Source organism: Rosa chinensis, chromosome 4 (genome assembly GCF_002994745.2).
Source record: "Rosa chinensis cultivar Old Blush chromosome 4, RchiOBHm-V2, whole genome shotgun sequence".
In the NCBI taxonomy this organism is placed as follows: domain Eukaryota; kingdom Viridiplantae; phylum Streptophyta; class Magnoliopsida; order Rosales; family Rosaceae; genus Rosa; species Rosa chinensis.
The window spans coordinates 10,909,539-10,928,490 of NC_037091.1; the positions used below are offsets into that span (position 1 = coordinate 10,909,539).

Below are 18,952 nucleotides of genomic sequence, written 5' to 3' on the forward strand. Positions count from 1 at the left end.
TGTGGCATAAAGTATATGGGAAAGCAACAAGCATGACAGCTCTCATAATTGCAGCAACCATGTGGAGTTGCAGCTATGATCATTGAAGCCACTACAAGCATGGCAGCTCTCATAATTGCACCAACCATGTGGAGTTGCAGCTATGATCATTGAAGCCACTATAATGGACTTCATATCATAGCATTCACACTAGCTTTGTATTCCTATATAAACCCTCCATTGTGAGATGAATAAACACACTTGAATCTCCATTCTCTCTGCAACATTACTCTCTCCCTCTCTCTGTTAATTTATGTTCATTCTACAACACGTTATCAGCACAAGCAACTAGCTCTTGCTAGCCATACCGTGCGCTGCCCCTGCGCTCGTTCCTGTGCAGATCAGTCTGCTTGCACTCCGCGAAACATCTTCTTCAGGACTTCTAATCAAAATCCTTTCTTCATCAAAATTGTTCATCTCTGTCTCTTCTATCTGACCTCAAAATTTCAGCCCTGTTGGAGTCCTTTTGAGACCTGTATATTATTCTAAGTGGGAGCTGTTCAGCACTCTCGTTCCTGTGCAGATCAGTCTGGTTGCACGCCCCGAAACATCTTGTTCATGACTCCTAATCAAAATACTTTCTTCATCAAAGTTTTTCATCTCTGTCTCTTCTATCTGACCTCCAAATTTCAGCCCTGTCGGAGTCGTTTTGAGACCTGTACACCATTTGAAGTGGGATCTGTTCAGAAGCGAATTTGCTCCGAATTTCAACAAGTAAGTTTTTGTTGTAGAATGAACATAAATTAACAGAGAGAGGGAGAGAGTAATGTTGCAGAGAGAATGGAGATTCAAGTGTGTTTATTCATCTCACAATGGAGGGTTTATATAGGAATACAAAGCTAGTGTGAATGCTATGATATGAAGTCCATTATAGTGGCTTCAATGATCATAGCTGCAACTCCACATGGTTGCAGCAATTATGAGAGCTGCCTTGCTTGTAGTGGCTTCAATGATCATAGCTGCAACTCCACATGGTTGTTGCAATTATGAGAGCTGTCATGCTTGTTGCTTTCCCATATACTTTATGCCACACAAGTCTTCATAGCTATATTTATACACTCAAGTACCTATCTATACACTCAAGTACCTATTACATGATATAGATATTTATACTACAACACTCCCCCTTGGATATTTCATGTCAATTGTATTGTCTAGGCCGTGCGCTTCTAAGTTCCCACAGGGGTTTTATTACTTGGCAAGGTTTTTAACGAGGCAACTTAGAAGCGCACCGCCTAGACAATACTATTAACATGAAATATCCAAGGGGGAGTGTTGTAGTATAAATGTCTATATCATGTAATAGGTACTTGAGTGTATAGATAGGTACTTGAGTGTATAAATGTAGGTATGAAGACTTGTGTGGCATAAAGTATATGGGAAAGCAACAAGCATGACAGCTCTCATAATTGCAGCAACCATGTGGAGTTGCAGCTATGATCATTGAAGCCACTACAAGCATGGCAGCTCTCATAATTGCACCAACCATGTGGAGTTGCAGCTATGATCATTGAAGCCACTATAATGGACTTCATATCATAGCATTCACACTAGCTTTGTATTCCTATATAAACCCTCCATTGTGAGATGAATAAACACATTTGAATCTCCATTCTCTCTGCAACATTACTCTCTCCCTCTCTCTGTTAATTTATGTTCATTCTACAACAAAAACTTACTTGTTGACAACAAAAACTTACTTGTTGAAATTCAGAGCAAATTCGCTTCTAAACAGATCCCACTTCAAATGGTGTACAGGTCTCAAAACAACTCCGACAGGACTGAAATTTGGAGGTCAGATAGAAGAGACAGAGATGAACAACTTTGATGAAGAAAGGATTTTGATTAGGAGTCATGAATAAGATGTTTCGGGGCGTGCAAGCAGACTGATCTGCACAGGAACGAGAGTGCTGAATAGCTCCCACTTCGAATAGTATACAGGTCTCAAAAGGACTCCAACAGGGCTGAAATTTGGAGGTCAGATAGAAGAGACAGAGATGAACAACTTTGATGAAGAAAGGATTTTGATAAAGTGTCACATTATTATTCAATGTCATGGACATGTGTTAAATTCCGAACTTTATTATCTTTCAGTATGTTTCCCGGAGAGTTGGAATGCCTTCTTGATAGTGGCACCACACATACTATATTGCGACATAGGCAACTATTTTTATGGATGACGCCTAGTCGATCTTCAGTGACTACGATGGCAGGACCATCACAATTAATTCATGGTCGAGGACCAACTCAATTTATGTTGCCAAATGGCACAAATATTAATGTCACCGAAGCTAGGCCTGGGCTCGGGTCGGGCCGGGCCCGAAAATTAGTAAAACCGAGACTGAACCCGAAACAATCGGTTCGGGCCGGTTCGGGCTTTTTCAAAACTGAAAACCGATAGAAACCGATCCAAAACGGGTCGGTTCGGTCTTCGGGCTTTTCGGGCCCAAAATCCAGTTTCCTAACTCTGACAAAATATACCGAATTTTTCGATAAGAAGCGAGGTTTAAACCCTCAACCTTCTACACGAAAGCTTTACTCCTAACCACTGAAGCAAGAGAGGCTCTCAACAATCCAAGTGCAAAGTTTATATACTACTACTCTTCTTGTTTTTTTTGGAAGGAGACAAGTCAGACAACTTTTCTTGGTGGTGGGTTTACTTTTCTTTTCTTCTCTCCCTTCCACCCCGTCCTTTCTTTTCTTGTCTTGGTAGCTGCATCAATTTTTATTTTCTTTAATCCTTTGGAAGAGCTTTTCTTTACTTTTCTTTTCTTCTCTCCCTTCCACCCCGGCCTTTCTTTTCTTGTCTTGGTAGCTGCATCAATTTTTATTTTCTTTAATCCTTGGGAAGAGCTTTTCTTTACTTTTCTTTTCTTCTCTCCCTTCCACCCCGTCCTTTCTTTTCTTGTCTTGGTAGCTGCATCAATTTTTATTTTCTTTAACCCTTGGGAAGAGATTTTCTTTACTTTTTTTTCTTCTCTCCCTTCCACCCCGTCCTTTCTTTTCTTGTCTTGGTAGCTGCAACAATTTTTATTTTCTTTAATCCTTGGGAAGTGAGGCAGCAACTGAGCAACGTGGAGAGCAACAACTTTTCTTTTCTTAATCCCAGATATAAGATTATAAACCATCACGTCTCTTTGAAACGAAAAATCTGACCCCTCCTCCTCTTCTCTTCTTCTTCTTCTTGCATATGGGATTTCGATGTGGGCAAAACGGCGAGCCCTCTCCTTTTCAGCTTCAATACTGCTTGTCGTGGCGGTGAGCTAGGGAGTTGCCTTAGGCCAATTTGGAACAAGGTGCTGATTTGCCGTCGACGGGTTGCTGAAGATGCGGGTGCAGTCAACGATCCGAGCTAGCTTCTTTGAGCGGGAGAAGAAGGATTAGGAGGAGGAGGTCGGGTCCAGTCTATGGAGGTTTAGGAGGAGGAGGAGGAGGAGCTGGCTTGGGAGGAGAGTGAGAGAAGCTGAGATGGTTTCGAAAGGCCGAGACAGACAGTGGCAATTGAAACTAAATACGGGTCGGTTCGGGCTTTCGGTCTCTGCATATTTGAGGCCCGAGACCGAACAGAGAAAATATATTCAGGTCGGGCCCTAGACCGAACCGATATTTTCAAAGTCAAAACCGAACCGAATCGGGCTTTTTGACTCAGTTCGGATCGGGTTTTCGGGTCCGGACGCCCACCCCTAACCGAAGCTCTATATGCTCCAAGGGCTGGAAGAACCTTATTGAGTTTTAAAGATATAAGAGCCAATGGTTTTCATGTGGAAACACATTGTGTGAATGGACAAGAGTTCCTTTGCATCACCTTTAATGACTACGGAAATAAACGAGTATTAGAGAAACTTATGTGTCGCTCTAGTGGATTGTATGCAACCACTATTAGAGTCATTGAATCCAACCATGTCATGAAAGATAATTTATGGGATTCTGACACATATAGGCTTTGGCACGACCGTTTGGGACATCCAGGTCGTGATATGATGATCCGTATATTAAAGACTTCACACGGACATCCATTCTTCAAAACGAAAAGAAGTACGAACCAAAGATTGGTCCAAGGAGTTGCTTCTAATACCTATCATTCATTTTGCAAAGCTTGCTCTTTAGGAAAAGTAGGATCAAGACCATCCTATGCAAAGGACACTAAAGAAAATGTACCATTCTTGCAAAGAATCCAAGGTGATATTTGTGGACCTATCCAACCAACTTGCGGACCATTTAGATATTTTATGGTGTTGGTTGATGCATCGACACGTTGGTCACATGTCATGCTCTTGTCCACAAGAAATGCTGCATTTGCTAAACTCCTAGCACAAATCATTAAGTTAAGGGCTCACCACCCTGATCATCCTATTAAGGCTATGTTTGGGGGGGCTTTTTTGCTCCCCTGCTTATAAGCACAAGAGCATCATGCGTTTGGTAATTGAGCTTATTCTCTGGCTTTAAAAAAAGCTGCCCCAGCTTCTGTCTAAAAGCAGAAGCCCACTCCCCCCAGCTTTTAAAAGCCAGAAGCTCGGTCGGGTACTGTAGCGGTAATACTGTTCATTAATGAATTTTTGAAAATCCCGTTTTGTATCCTCCGTTGGCTGAAACAATTACAGCCATCTGCCACCCACCTCGATCAGTCTCTCGATCCCATCTCCCTCTGCTCTCTCTCCCACTCCCATCTCCCTCTGCTCGATCCCATCTCCCTCAAATAACATCACAGAACGCATCCCATCCAATCTCCCTCTGCTCGATCTCCTCTGCTCGATCTCCGCTCGATCTCTGCTCGATCTCCGCTCGATCTCTGCTCGATCTCCGCTCGATCTCCGCTCGATCTCCTCTGCTCGATCTCCCTCTGCTCGATCCCCTCTGCTCGATCTCCCTCTCACAGAACCCATCCAATCACAGAACGCATATCGGCCTCACTTGCATCTGAAATTGAAGCCTCAATCAAGCAATTTTCGAATCAAGCAAGTGAGTCTCTCTCCCTCTGCTTCGCAGAACCCATCCAATCACAGAACACATCTCGGCCTCACTTGCATCTGAAATTGAAGCCTCAATCAAGCAATTTTCGAATCAAGCAAGTCAGTCTCTCTCCCTCTGCTTCGTTCTAATTGTTGTTATAATTGTTAAATTCGTAGTTCTGCTTCGTTCTAATTGTTGTTCTAATTGTTGTTATTTTCGTAGTTCTTGTTATTTTCGTAGTTCTTGTTATAATTGTTGGTTATAACCACTTAACCAGAATAGCAGCCAACCAGAACAAGTCATACTAACATCATCATACTTGAATTTCCACTATATGATTAGTTCAGTCCCTGCCAGATTCTAGAAGGTTACATCAAATATAAACATTTTGGTTTTGTTTTGCTGTGTACATTGGGACTTTAATTACTTTTGAATTTTGTGAGTGTTTTGAGGTGCTAGCTGTATGCAAGTGTTTCTTAATTTTGCTTGAAATCCTTGAATGTCGTTGACTGGCAGAGCTTAAGAATTTAGTTGTGAGTTGTGAATTATGACTATATGAGATAGTTAGCAAAAACCTTAGAAGGAACCAAGAAAAACAGAACAGATGGACGTGGTATTATTACCTTTATTGTTTGTTTCAGCTATACAAATGGTTGGGGCTGTTCAATCTACTTTATTCATTTTCTTATAGCTGCCTTTTTTTCTTTGTATGTTGTTGATGTTTATGTTTATGTTTTCTTATCACTGCTTTAATGCTTTAGTTTCTTGTTATTGCATCTAAAGCTTATCTTCATATCATTGATTATGCATTGGGGTTGGTACTAAAGCTTGGGCTGTAAATTTTTGGCGTTTTTATCTGTGCTAGATGGCTGTTTGGAATGATGGTTTAGTAGATGTCTTTTGTGACTTTTGTATCAAGGAGGTGGATAACAATAATCGTCCACATACTCATTTTAATCCGGAGGGATGGCTGAATATAATCAATAATTTTTCTAAAGAAACGGGCAAAGAATATACTAGAAAACAACTGAAAAATAAATGGGATTCCCTCAAAGATCATTGGAAATTATGGAAAGATTTGAAGGGAAAAGAGACCGGTCTTGGGTGGGATCACAGGCGTCAAACTATAGATGCATCCGATGAGTGGTGGCGCCTCAAGATTGAGGTATGTAAATCAATTTAATTATTTTGGTTAACAATTTTACTTCATTTGAGATACATTGAACATTGTTTGATTTATTTATTTATTTTTTTGTCTAGAAAAACAAGGAATATGGAAAGTTAAAGAAAAAGGGAATTGCACCCGATTTTGAAGACAAGTTGGATAAGATGTTCATGGGTATTTCAGCCACTGGTCAGCATGCATATTCACCATCTTCTGCACTACCTATCCCTAGAAGTCCACAGCAAGGTAACAATGAGGTGAACCTTGAAGGTAGTGGTGACTCTGAGGACAATGATGATTTGGCCCCCACTCTGCCTAAAAGAAAAAGAAATGAGAGAGCTGAGAAAGGTAAAGGAGTAGTACCAAAAAAAGAAAAGGTGGGAGGTGCTGCTCATTTGGCTAAACAAATTAATCGAATGTGTGAGGCAATTGAGAGTAGGAGCACAGGAACTTCCATGATCAATAAAAGTGTAGAAGGTGGAGCCACTACTATTAAGGACGTGATGAAGGATGTCACCTCATTGCCTAGTATCGAGCAGGGTAATAGGTTGTGGTTTTTTGCCACTCGACTGTTTTTAAGTCAAGAGAAGAGAGAGATGTATTTCACTATGGAAGATCCTAACGTGAGGTTGGAGTGGCTGAAATTTGAGATTAACGATAACTAAGCTTATCTTGTCTTTGGTTAAGCTTATGTTATGTTTGAAGTTTGAAGTTTGTTGTTTGTTTCAGCATTGTTTTTAATTATGAGAATTGAATGTGATTACATGTTTTTCATCATGTGGATTATAAAAATGGAATTTGATGAATTTTTTTCATTACTGCTTGTTAATGATTTAGATGTTATTTATCATATTTATATCATATCATATTTACATTTAAATTTGCAGGTTTTGGATTGAAATATGAACAATTCCGAAGTAGATGAAGTGGAGGAGGAGATATTCTTACGAAGTGTGCAATTTAATGCACTGCTCATTCAACATTATTACATGAACTATGTTCATAAAACTCCTTGCATGGTATCTTCTCAAACAGGTAATAAGTGGATAATGGAAGTATTACAAGGGAATGACAGTCGGTGTTACAATGCATTTAGAATGCAAAAGGAAGTATTTTATCGTTTATGTAGTGATTTGGAAGTTCAATTTGGGGTGTTGGGTTCAAACAGAACAAGTCATATTGAAGTTATGGGAATGCTATTGTGGTGCCTAGGACAGGGATGTGGAATTAGGTCAGTAGCAGAACGATTTCAACATTCTAATGAAACCGTTTCTAGATATTTAGGAAAAGCACTAGATCATGTGTGTAGACTAGGTAAACATATAATGAGGCCTTCGGAGAATGAATTTAATGGTGTTGCACCGGAGATCATGAGGGATAATAGATACATGCCTCATTTTAAGGTATTTGTCATGTGTTACTAGTCAATAATTTCACAATTTAGTTACTTCTATTAATTGACAAATAACATCATTATTTACAGGATTGCGTCGGCGCTATCGACGGAGTGCATATTCCCGCTTCTATAGCTCCTGAAAAACAAATACCGTACATTGGTAGAAAAGGAATACCAACACAAAATGTTATGGCGGCATGTAATTTCAATATGCAATTTCAATATGCAATTTATCTATGTATGTGCGGGATGGGAAGGGTCTGCTCATGATACGAGAGTGTTTCTATCGGTACTTCGAGATCCCGAAATGAATTTTCCTAAACCTCCACCAGGTAACTATATTTATTTTTAGATCAAATTTTATGATGCTTTGAATGAAGTTTTGTTAAAATTTGACATTTCTTTATTTTATAGGAAAATATTATGTTGTAGATTCCGGATACCCTCAAATGAATGGATTTTTGGGACCTTACAAAGGTCCAAGACAACATTTTCAACAATACCGTAGGCAAGAACCAAGAAATGAAAAAGAGGTATTTAATCAAGCACACTCTTCTCTTAGAAGCGTTATAGAACGCACATTTGGAGTTTGGAAAAAAAAGTGGAAGATTTTAAGGGACATGATTCATTTGAAAAGCAAGTGAAGATTGTCATTGCTACCATGACACTTCATAATTATATATGGATACATGCACATGGTGATAGACATTTTGTCCGCAGTGAAGAAAGAGAAGGTTATGGGTCAAGTGGTGAGATAGAAATGGATGATGATGTAGAAGAAGAATATCATGGTCACGGTGCACAAGAAATGGAAGCAATAAGAAATAGCATTACTGAAAGTTTGATGAATGCGCGTAATAACGTGAACATTTGATGTGAACTAGAAACTATGATTTATAATAATATAGTCACCATGATTTATAATTATATTGTCCAATATTAATCAAATAGTCACCATGCTTTATAAAAATTCAAAGTTAACAAAAATTAATACGGACATAATAAAGATTAATAATAATAACAAGATCATTTGAACAATATTGTTTTATATACAATTAATTAAGCAAAATAATCTCTCATGTCCAATTCGGTCATTCCACAAATAAAAAGCACAAGCCAGTTTGATTTACCAAACACTTTGCCACTGCTTCTGCCACTGACAGCCCTTATAAAAAGCCAGTTTACCAAACACTCAGCAGCTTTGCTTTTCAGCCACTTATTCTCAGAAATAAGCAGAAGCCAGCTTTTTCTCAAGGAACAGCCATACCAAACATAGCCTAAGTCAATTCGTCTTGACAATGCTGGAGAGTTTACATAAAAAAACTTTTGATGATTATTGCATGTCCATTGGGATTGAGGTTGAACACCCTGTCCCTCATATTCACACCCAAAATGGTCTCGCAGAAGCTGCCATTAAAAGACATCAAATGGTTGCTAGAGCATTGGTTATGCACACCAATCTCCCTATTTCTGCTTGGGGCTATGCAGTATTGCATGCAGCTGTGCTTATTCATCTGAGGCCCACTGCCACTCAACCCTTTTCTGCGTCCCAGATGGTGACTGGGTATGAGACTGATGTCTCACACTTACGCATATTTGGATGTGCAGTCTATCTGCCAATTGCGCCGCCACAGCGCACCAAAATGGGTCCTCAAAGATGATTAGGCATTTATGTTGGATATGACTCTCCAACCATTATCCGCTACTTAGAACCTTTGACAGGCGATCTATTTACTGCTAGATTTGTGGATTGTCACTTTGATGAGACAATCTTCCCGTCGTTAGGGGGAGATAAGAACACTAATGTTCAACAGGATCAACAGGAATTGTCGTGGTCTGTCCCCACTTTGTCTCATCTTGATTCCTAAACTGCACAGTCCGAAATTGAAGTGCGGAGAATTCTTGATCTTCAGAACGTAGCAGATTCGATGCCTGATGCGTTTTCTGATATCGCTAAAGTGACAAGATCACATATACCTGCTGCAAACGTGCCTACAAGGATTGATGTCCCTAAAAATCATGGACATGGCGCCACCCCTAGGGGTATTGGGCACGGCGCCGCCACCACTAATGGTGATGGCAATGTGGCTCAGGCCGGGCTCCCTGCAAGGAAACGAGGGAGGCCCAAAGGTTCGATTAGGGCTGGGCACGGGCCGGGTCTAAAAATAATTTCACTGGGCCCGGGACCGGCCCTTTTTTTCATTGGGGCCGGACCCGGCCCGCTTTGACACAAACAGGGACCGGCCCGGGCCCCGCCCGTTTCATTCTGGACCGGGCTTGCGGGCTTTCGGGCCCAAAAACCTGTATTTTACCATTTCTATATCTACTTTGCTATATATCATTCTGATCAACCTGGTGAAGATTTGAATTAAAACACTATCAAAATCCAAAGTTCAAGCTGCAAATTCGAATATCTAGAATACATAACATCCAAATTCAAGTACTCATCAAGAACAATTAAAGCTACAATTGAAATACAAAGTGTCCAAATTTAAATATGAAGTCCAAATTCAAGTACAAATATGCAATGAAATAGAAATTAGAAAGTCCTAATTCAAATACAGCAACTTAGTAGCCATTCTTCCAGTCTTCAATCCAGCAGTTCACCAACAATGTAGCCATCCATTAATTGGCTTCCACACTTGTCCCTACAACAGGCATCATAAATTGATTTAGATAACAAACCATTCAAGCTGCAACTTTACTCAACTAGCACTACAGACAGCAAGGCAAATGCATCAAGCAAGCAAAGCAGCCAAATGCAACAAGCAAGCAAAAAATAATGCAGCAAGCAATTAATCAAATACCAGCAGCCATCTTCGATTTTTTGGCCCTACAAGCAGCCTTTTTTGCTGATTGTCAGCAGCCTTATCCTTCGCATAGTCTGCCATTTCATTCAAAAACATTAAATTAATACTAAGCTCCATCAAAAAGTGAAAAACAATAGCATATTCGATTTATTAAACATGTAAACATTAAACGCACCATTTTCACACAGCTCATAGAACTCCATCTCCTCAATTGTTAGAAAAAACTCAATACTTTGCACGTTTTCTGATTTGATCCAATTCTGCAAGCATATTAATGCTTCAACAGATTTAGGAGTTGGAGAACTCCTATACGGATCAATTACTCTATTCCCGGTGCTAAAACATGATTCGGAAGCAACGGTTGACACTTGAATAGCAAAAACATCCTTTGCTACTAGCTGGAGATTAGGATACTTGGAGCCATTAAGCTTCCACCATAGTAAGATGCTAAATTCAGCTGCTCTTGGAGGCTTTTCAAAAGGATCCAACAAATACCTATCTACCTCACTCTCCACGACAACTTCACAGCTGTTTTCAAGCTCCCTCTCCCAATCATCAAGCATTTCAGCCATTTTGCCTGTCATATTCTTTGCTGCAGAACTAGTAGTGACACTGCTACTGTTCATAGCCTCTCTTCCTCGATTTTTTTGACCATTTTGAGCAGCAGCCGATGATGCATACAAATCTGTCAAAGACACCAACAACTCCTTCACTTCGGCAGATTTTCTTTTCACACTTTCATTGTCAAATTGCAGGTATTTCACACAATTATGCTCAAGATTCCTAAGTTTGTATCGAGGGTCCAAAACCAAGGCTACAAACAGCAGCTGATTCATATCATCTATGCTATCAATATACTTCCGGAACTTTGTCCCCATCTTCACAGCCATCTCAACCATAAGTTTCTCACCTTCACTTCCATCTTGCATTTCCAGCGTCCTAAATAATGCATTAATCTCTGAATTTACAGCAACAATATCGTGAAATGCGCTATGTGCAGTAGGCTTAGTAGATGCACTAATCCGGAGTGTAACATAATAGAAAACTTTCAGAAACCCCACAAACAACTCAGCCCTCTCCCAATCTTCATCCTTTGGAGGCCCTACCCTCTTCATCGGTTTTCTACGCTTTGCCTCTTCAAGAGCAGCTTCTTCTTGTAATAGTTCCTCATCCTCATCAAAGTAGCTTGTATATTTCACATCTTCTTCTTCTGCCAATCTATCAAATGCCTTCTTTAACTGAATTGCAGTCTCTAACATCAAATATGTAGAGTTCCACCTTGTTGGAACATCAAGAATACACACCTTGGTGCATTCAGGCACTTCTCTTTCAACACACAACTTAAACACATCTAATCTAGAGGAAGAGCTCCTAACATATTTTACCGCATTCCTTATACTAGCTATTGCTCTATCTAGTATAGTCAAACCAGATTTCACAATCAAGTTTAAAATGTGTGCAAGACATCTAACATGCAAATGCTTGCCTCCCAAAACAGGGGGTACAGCCCAATTGGCCATTTTTCTCCTCAAATAATCAATGGCAACCTTATTTGCCGATGCATTATCAACACTCACAGTCAACACTTTATCAATTTTCCATTGAACTAAACACGTTTCAAGCATTTTTCCTATGGCTGTGCCTTGGTGATTGGAAATGACACAAAAGTTCAAAATTCTTTTGTGCATTTTCCACCCACTATCTATGAAATGGGCGGTCAACACCATGTAGTTCACATTTTGTACCGATGTCCATGTATCGGTAGTGAGACAGACCCTATGCTTGCTTAATTCCATTTTCAGCTCCTCTTTTTTTTCATCATACAATTCTAAAAACTTTCTTACAATGGCACGTCTAGATGGGACTGTCCAATGGGGGATAGCTACTTCACAAAAATGCCTAAACCCAGGTTTCTCTATATGACTAAATGGTAGTTCATCAACTACTATCATTTTACATGCAGCTAAAGTACATGCATCTTCAGTCCAAGTTCTAGACACTAGAGTACGGGAAGCCATCCCATCACTAGTTAAAACCTGCTGCCCCTCTATATCAGCCCTACCCGGGTATTTTTTGCATACAATCTCAATGTGCCTTCTTAATGTGCTAGTGCCACTAAAAGAAGAATCTCCAGCAAGGTCAGTTTCACAATACCTGCACTTTGCTCTTACTTCATGTCCGACTTCCTGCTTCTTTCCATCCACAACTTCTATAATTGCCCTATCAAACTTCTCAAAGTGTGCCCAGACATCGGACCTGGCTGTGACCTTCAGTGGCTTCACTGCCTTCTTTTCAGCCCGCTTTCTCTTGCTTTTTGATGGTCTAGGAGGACGAGCAGACGTTGGAGCCGTAGGCGGAGCCTCAGGCGCTCCCGGGTTAGGTTCAGCTGGAGCTTTCGGCGATGGTACGATAGCATTCCCATCGGTGGCCATTCTACAACCAAAACAGGGAGAAGAATTAGAGATTGCCAACAAAAAAAAAAGGAATTTCAGATCAATCATTTTCAGAAATATAACAATATGGTCAAAATCAAATGCAATAACTTTGGATATGTGAACAGAAAGTCAAGAAGTATGATGTTGATCTTGATTCTAGAAAACTAAACTCTTACCCGCTGTTCACCGTAGTTGATTTTGATCACCGATTTTGAACTAATGGTATGATCTTGATCTTGATCTTGATTCTCTTCCTCTCCTTTTTTCGACCTTCTAGACTGTCTATTCACCAAAACCACAAATTAAATGTAGCTGTACCCTCCTAAACAAAACCCTCACTTACACAGATGAATTCACCAAATAACAAAACCTTACCATCCTCCAGTTTATTCAAAATATCCAAAAACAACTATCCTCCTCAAAAACATTTAACAAAAGAAGAAAAAACCCAAAAACAAAAAACACAAAACGATTCAAAACAATCAAGAACGAAACCACAAACCCAATTCTCAGAAATACCTTGCAAACGATTGACTCACAGTCCCCTTGGCACCAAACACAAACCCAGCGAACCGCCTGCAAATCAATAACAAATATAAAACTTCACAAGCGAAAACACAGTAAGAACACAGAGAGATTGAAAGGGGGAGAGAGATACAAAGAGAAAGAGAAAGAAACTGAACAAAGAGAAAGAAACTCACAGCGTGATGTGAAGAGAGAGAGAGCAGTCTCGGCGTGAAGTGATGGAGATCGCGATGCAGGTGAAGTGAGGGAGATGGCGGTGCAGGCGTTGGCGGATATGGCGGCCTCTCTCGGTTCAGATCGGGAAGAACTGTAGAATCACTGTGACAACATTAATCAATAGGAAGCACTAGTTGATGTGGTGGATTGTTGTAAGGAGAAATCACCTGAGCCTGATGGCTTTTGTATGGCTGTTTATCAACGATGATGGGATGTGATGAGGGTTCACTTGATGGAAGTTTTTGATGAACTTTTCAGAAATGGGATTGCAGGCCGAAGAAGGACTGAAGGAGGCGGCTCTTTAGGTTCAGATCGGGTTTGGGAAGAAATGGAGGCTGCGGCCTCTCTTGGTTCAGATCGGGAAGAAGGACTGAAGGAGGCGGCCTCTCTAAGTCTTCAGATCGGGTTTGGGAAGAATGGAGGCTACTGAGAGTCTGAGACTGATTAGTCGTTTAGGTATTTAGTGAGGAATATGATTCAGTGCATTCGATCCTATGTTAAGATTTTGAGCCCTATATTTGGACCAATAATATATGGACATCTGTCTATTTTTAACTAAAACGGGCCTGACGGGTTTTTCAAACTTTGAAAGTGAAGGCCCGGCCCGAACCGTTTTGCTTAAAAAAAAAATAGGGCCCGGCCCGAACGGGTCGGGCTTTGACAGGCCGGTCCGGGTTTGCGGGTTTTCGGGCTTAAACGCCCAGCCCTAGGTTCGATGGATTCTCGCCCAAGAAAGAAAGCAAGTTTGGCACAAAGAGATCCATTAATCATCGATATAAATAAACCGTCTCATGAAGATATTCCGGATTATGGTTATGTCCAAGAGACATCATTGGGGGACGCTCCAATGTCAAAACCAATTCCAGAGAATAGAGAGATCTCTATGAATTACACTAGTGTACATGAGACGTTAAATAGAGATTCTATTATCCTTGATGATGTGTTTACATAATCTATTGCTCAAAGAATTATAGAACACGATGATATCGAACCTCGCTCCGTTGAAGAATGTCAACGAAGAGCAGATTGGCCTAAATGGAAAGATGCGATCCAGGCTGAATTGGATTCACTAACAAAGAGACAAGTATTTGGGTCTATAACGCTGACACTCCCAAATATAAAGCATGTTGGCCATAAATGGGTCTTTGTTAGAAAGCATAATGAGAAAAATAAGGTTGTCAGATATAAAGCTCACCTTATGGTGCAAGGTTTCTCACAACGCCCTGGAATTGACTACGAGGAGACATATTCTCCCATAATGGACGTTATAACGTTCCGCTACCTTATCAGTTTGGTAGTTTCCGAAAAACTTGACATGCAGCTTATGGATGTGGTTACAGCATATCTCTATGGGGATCTAGATTCAGAGATATATATGAAGGTTCCAGATGGACTTCAATTACCCAAATCAAGTGGCTCTAAACCACGGAGCGCGTTTTCAATAAGATTAAGACGCTCACTATATGGATTGAAACAATCCGGACGGATGTGGTATAACCATCTAAGTGACTACTTGATTGGGAAGGAATATGTTAACAATGAAATATGCCCATGCGTGTTCATTAAAAGGACAAGTTCTGGATTTGCAATTGTAGCAGTTTATGACGATGACATGAACCTAATTGGAACTCTAGATGAGTTAAAGGAAACTGTTAAATACTTGAAATCCGAATTTGAGATGAAAGATCTTAGGAAAACACGGTTTTGTCTCGAAATAGAACTCGAGCACCGTAGTGATGGGATTATGATCCACCAGTCAGCGTATACTCAAAAATTACTAAGGCGCTTTAATGAAGATAAAGCAAAGCCTGTAAGTACTCCCATGATCGGCCGTAGTCTTGAGCCTGGGGAAGATCCGTTTCGTCCAAAGGATGAGGACGAAGATTTATTAGAGACTGAAATGCCCTATCTAAGTGCAATAGGCGCATTATTGTACTTAGCACAATGCACAAGACCGGATATCTCATTTGCAGTGAACTTGTTAGCTCGACATAGTTCAGCGCCAACATGCCGTCATTGGGTTGGTGTAAAGACAATCTTTCGATACTTGAGAGGTACGATTGATATGGGATTGTTTTATCCCTACAGAGGGAAAAGAAAAGACGGAAGTATGGAATCAGACCCCACAAGGCAAAACGCGACCTTCCGTAATGTAGACGTCGGCGGCGCCGTCCATGGTGACCGACGTTCTCCTCCTCCCCTCCATCAAAATAACGGTGATGCTTTGATGGGTTTTGCTGATGCAGGATATCTCTCTGATCCTCACAAAGGTCGCTCCCAAACGGGTTATGTTTTTACCATGGAAAGCACCGCGATATCTTGGAGGTCTACAAAACAGACCCTTGTTGCTACTTCCTCAAATCATGCAGAGATTATCACTCTACATGAAGCTGTGCATGAATGCATATGGCTAAGGTCTGTAATTAGACATGTTCGAGGAACTTGTGGTTTGAAGTCTACCACAAATGAACCTACATGCATTTACGAGGATAATGCAGCTTGTATTAAGCAAATGAAATTAGGTTTCATCAAGGGCGACAATACCAAGCATATATCGCCTAAATTCTTCTACAGTCAGCAACAACAAGCACTTCTAAATATTGAAGTAAATCCAATCCGATCAGAGGACAATGTAGCGGACTTATTTACTAAGTCGTTACCAAAATCCCCTTTCGAGAAACATGTGAAGAGCATCGGATTGAGAAAGTTATCCGAACTCCCATGATTATATTTTCAGGGGGAGTCGAAATCAGGGGGAGTATCCAGAAACATACTCCACACTCAACGCGCGTTGTGCTCTTTTTCTCCTTCGACCAAGGTTGTTTTTTCCCACAGGGTTTTTATTACTTGGCAAGGTTTTTAACGAGGCAACTTAGAAGCGCACGGCCTAGACAATACTATTGACATGAAATATCCAAGGGGGAGTGTTGTAGTATAAATGTCTCTATCATGTAATAGGTACTTGAGTGTATAGATAGGTACTTGAGTGTATAAATGTAGGTATGAAGACTTGTGTGGCATAAAGTATATGGGAAAGCAACAAGCATGACAGCTCTCATAATTGCAGCAACCATGTGGAGTTGCAGCTATGATCATTGAAGCCACTACAAGCATGGCAGCTCTCATAATTGCACCAACCATGTGGAGTTGCAGCTATGATCATTGAAGCCACTATAATGGACTTCATATCATAGCATTCACACTAGCTTTGTATTCCTATATAAACCCTCCATTGTGAGATGAATAAACACACTTGAATCTCCATTCTCTCTGCAACATTACTCTCTCCCTCTCTCTGTTAATTTATGTTCATTCTACAACAAGTCCATAATTGAAGCATGAGTCTACATGTTTCATATTATTTTACCAATCGGGGGTGGCTTTAGATGTTTCAAACACATGATCTAATGTTCCATTTCCCATTAGTTAATAGTGATGATGATTACGAGGATCTAATTAGCTGGTTAGTTATATATGAGATAATACGCTTTAACGGCTTGTCTAGCCAAATTCAAAATAGAAACTTACACTTGTATTTGAATTAGGACTGGGACGGTTCGGGTTTTTTTTTAAAAAAAAAAAAAACAGGAATCGAAACTGAACTGCAGGAGTTGTTTTCGGGTCGGGTTTGTCAAAATTTAAGGCTGAAACCGATAACAAACCAAACCGCCTTCATTCGGGTCGGTTTTGAAACTGCAAAAACAGCCAATTGCCAAAGTGCAAAACTGAAACATATTTCTTCCAAACTGGGCAACTGAAACTCACTGTTTTTGACCATCAAAGAGTACAGAAGTGTATAAAACTGAAATTCACCCTTCTCTAGCTCATGAATGCCATCAATTGATCAAAGAATGAGATTAAGCTAAAGCATTGTGCTTATTTGCTACCCTTCTCTAGCAGCATATCTACCATATCAAGCAATTAGAGACTTACAATATTACACAATTAAGCAGCATATCAAGCAATAATCAAACTGGAAGAACAACAAACTGTCAAACTATGAAACTGAAATAAAATGAGTAGCAGAGTACAGCAGCATTATTAAAGGCTGAAATATAAATGAAATAAAGACAGCTAGCATTCAAGTGATTCAACAAGTTCAACAAACAATCAAACAATCAAGTTCTGAAATAACAATGACAAAAAATGCAGCAAACAATCAAACTATCAAACATCTTCTAGACTTCCACAATTCCGCTTCCAAGTTACATTCTTGATTCTTCCATAGTTCCAACTTCCAAACACAACCTGCTGCAACCCAAAAATAATAATAAAATAAAAAAACCAGTAAGTTCACCAACTCACCAAGTCCAGAACTGATCAAACTCATCAAAGAATGCAAAGTGAGAAACAGCAACTCAGCAAGTGAGCAAACCTGAGCTTATTTTTTTTTCACACCCCTAGTCTTTGACACTGATTTAGAAGATTTTGATGCATCACTACTCTTTGAAGGTTTGGAAGACTTTGTAGCCTTTCGGCTTTGTTGAGTGGCATGAGTTTCTTCAACTTCTACCGCTGCACCTGCATTGGCCTTCTCCAATCTCTTTCTCTCTTCTTCTGCTTGTTCTACATAAGTGCAAACAAACAAAGAATAGTTCACATAATTAAAGGCTTGAAGTTGCAAAAAGAAGCTAATCAAGTTATACAATAACAGTTCACAATATTAAGTAAAAAATGCAAGTAAGTTACAATGTTACATACCTTTTTCAACATCCTCGAACCACCCCATTTCCTCAATGGTTGGAATATATTCTAACCCCATTATTGCATCAGATTTGAACCAATTTTGGAGGCAGATTAGGGATTCAACAGTTCTAGGAGTTAATGAACTCCGATGAGGATCAATTACCCTCTTCCCTGTGTTGAAACTACTCTCACTAGCTACTATTGAAACTTGGATTGCTAAAGCGTCCCTTGCCATAGCTTGCAAGTTAGGATACTTTGAACCATTAAGTCTCCACCAATCCAAAATCTTCCAATTTTCATTGTCTTGAGGCTTCCCTAAGGGATCAAGCAAGTATCTATCAACCTCTCCTCCAACCACCACTGCCTCACCTTCAAACTGCTTGTTCCGCAAGTCTAACATAGCAGCCCTCTTCCTGGTTAACCCTCCTGTGGGCACACTGGGTGTTGGTCTGCTGCTAGGGCCTTTTCCACATTTATTTTCCTCTTTGATGCAGTCTGATCACTATTAGAAGTTGCATACAGATCACATAACTCCAGCACAAGCTGTTTCACTTCATCTGATCTCCTCTTAATCTCTTCCTATGTTACCAGACCATTGATTGATGAATACATTTGGTTGTTGTTTAATTTTCATATATTGGCACCAGTCCCTAACATGCCATATATTTGGGGAGACGATATTGCTTCATAAATTTCAATGGGAATAATAGAACAATCTATACCATTGATG

General features: G+C 40.1%; 3 protein-coding genes across 3 annotated transcripts; 2 read left to right on the top strand and 1 right to left on the bottom strand.

Annotated features, from left to right (window-relative positions):
• The first annotated feature begins 5,854 nt into the window (after positions 1-5,854).
• Positions 5,855-6,819, top strand: LOC112198792 (L10-interacting MYB domain-containing protein-like). Its single transcript, XM_024339898.2, has 2 exons — positions 5,855-6,154; positions 6,250-6,819. Exons 1-2 carry the CDS (start codon positions 5,855-5,857, stop codon positions 6,817-6,819), a joined length of 870 nt encoding a protein of 289 aa, XP_024195666.1.
• A 237-nt stretch (positions 6,820-7,056) lies between these two features.
• LOC121052777 lies at positions 7,057-7,820 on the top strand. The gene is made up of 2 exons (XM_040518644.1): positions 7,057-7,557; positions 7,638-7,820. Exons 1-2 carry the CDS (start codon positions 7,057-7,059, stop codon positions 7,818-7,820), a joined length of 684 nt encoding a protein of 227 aa, XP_040374578.1.
• A 2,098-nt stretch (positions 7,821-9,918) lies between these two features.
• LOC112198793 (zinc finger BED domain-containing protein RICESLEEPER 2-like) lies at positions 9,919-13,442 on the bottom strand. Its single transcript, XM_024339899.2, has 5 exons — positions 12,972-13,442; positions 10,536-12,793; positions 10,358-10,434; positions 10,162-10,198; positions 9,919-10,013 (listed from the first exon to the last, which is right to left on the bottom strand). The coding sequence occupies exons 2-5, from the start codon at positions 12,790-12,792 to the stop codon at positions 9,919-9,921; spliced, it is 2,466 nt and encodes an 821-aa protein (XP_024195667.1). The 5' UTR covers position 12,793; positions 12,972-13,442.
• Between the last annotated feature and the right edge of the window lie 5,510 nt (positions 13,443-18,952).

What these genes read in the sequence shown, in the direction of transcription:
- LOC121052777 (XM_040518644.1), top strand. Translation starts at nt 7,057, where the DNA reads ATGAACAATTCCGAAGTAGATGAAGTGGAGGAGGAGATATTCTTACGA. An exon ending in GATACATGCCTCATTTTAAG is followed by an intron (nt 7,558 to 7,637) that starts GTATTTGTCATG and finishes CATTATTTACAG; the next exon opens with GATTGCGTCGGCGCTATCGA.
- LOC112198792 (XM_024339898.2), top strand. Translation starts at nt 5,855, where the DNA reads ATGGCTGTTTGGAATGATGGTTTAGTAGATGTCTTTTGTGACTTTTGT. An exon ending in GGTGGCGCCTCAAGATTGAG is followed by an intron (nt 6,155 to 6,249) that starts GTATGTAAATCA and finishes TTTTTTGTCTAG; the next exon opens with AAAAACAAGGAATATGGAAA.
- LOC112198793 (XM_024339899.2), bottom strand. Translation starts at nt 12,792, where the DNA reads ATGGCCACCGATGGGAATGCTATCGTACCATCGCCGAAAGCTCCAGCT. An exon ending in AAAATCGAAGATGGCTGCTG is followed by an intron (nt 10,199 to 10,357) that starts GTATTTGATTAA and finishes TGCCTGTTGTAG; the next exon opens with GGACAAGTGTGGAAGCCAAT. An exon ending in AATTAATGGATGGCTACATT is followed by an intron (nt 10,014 to 10,161) that starts GTTGGTGAACTG and finishes TTTCAATTGTAG; the next exon opens with CTTTAATTGTTCTTGATGAG.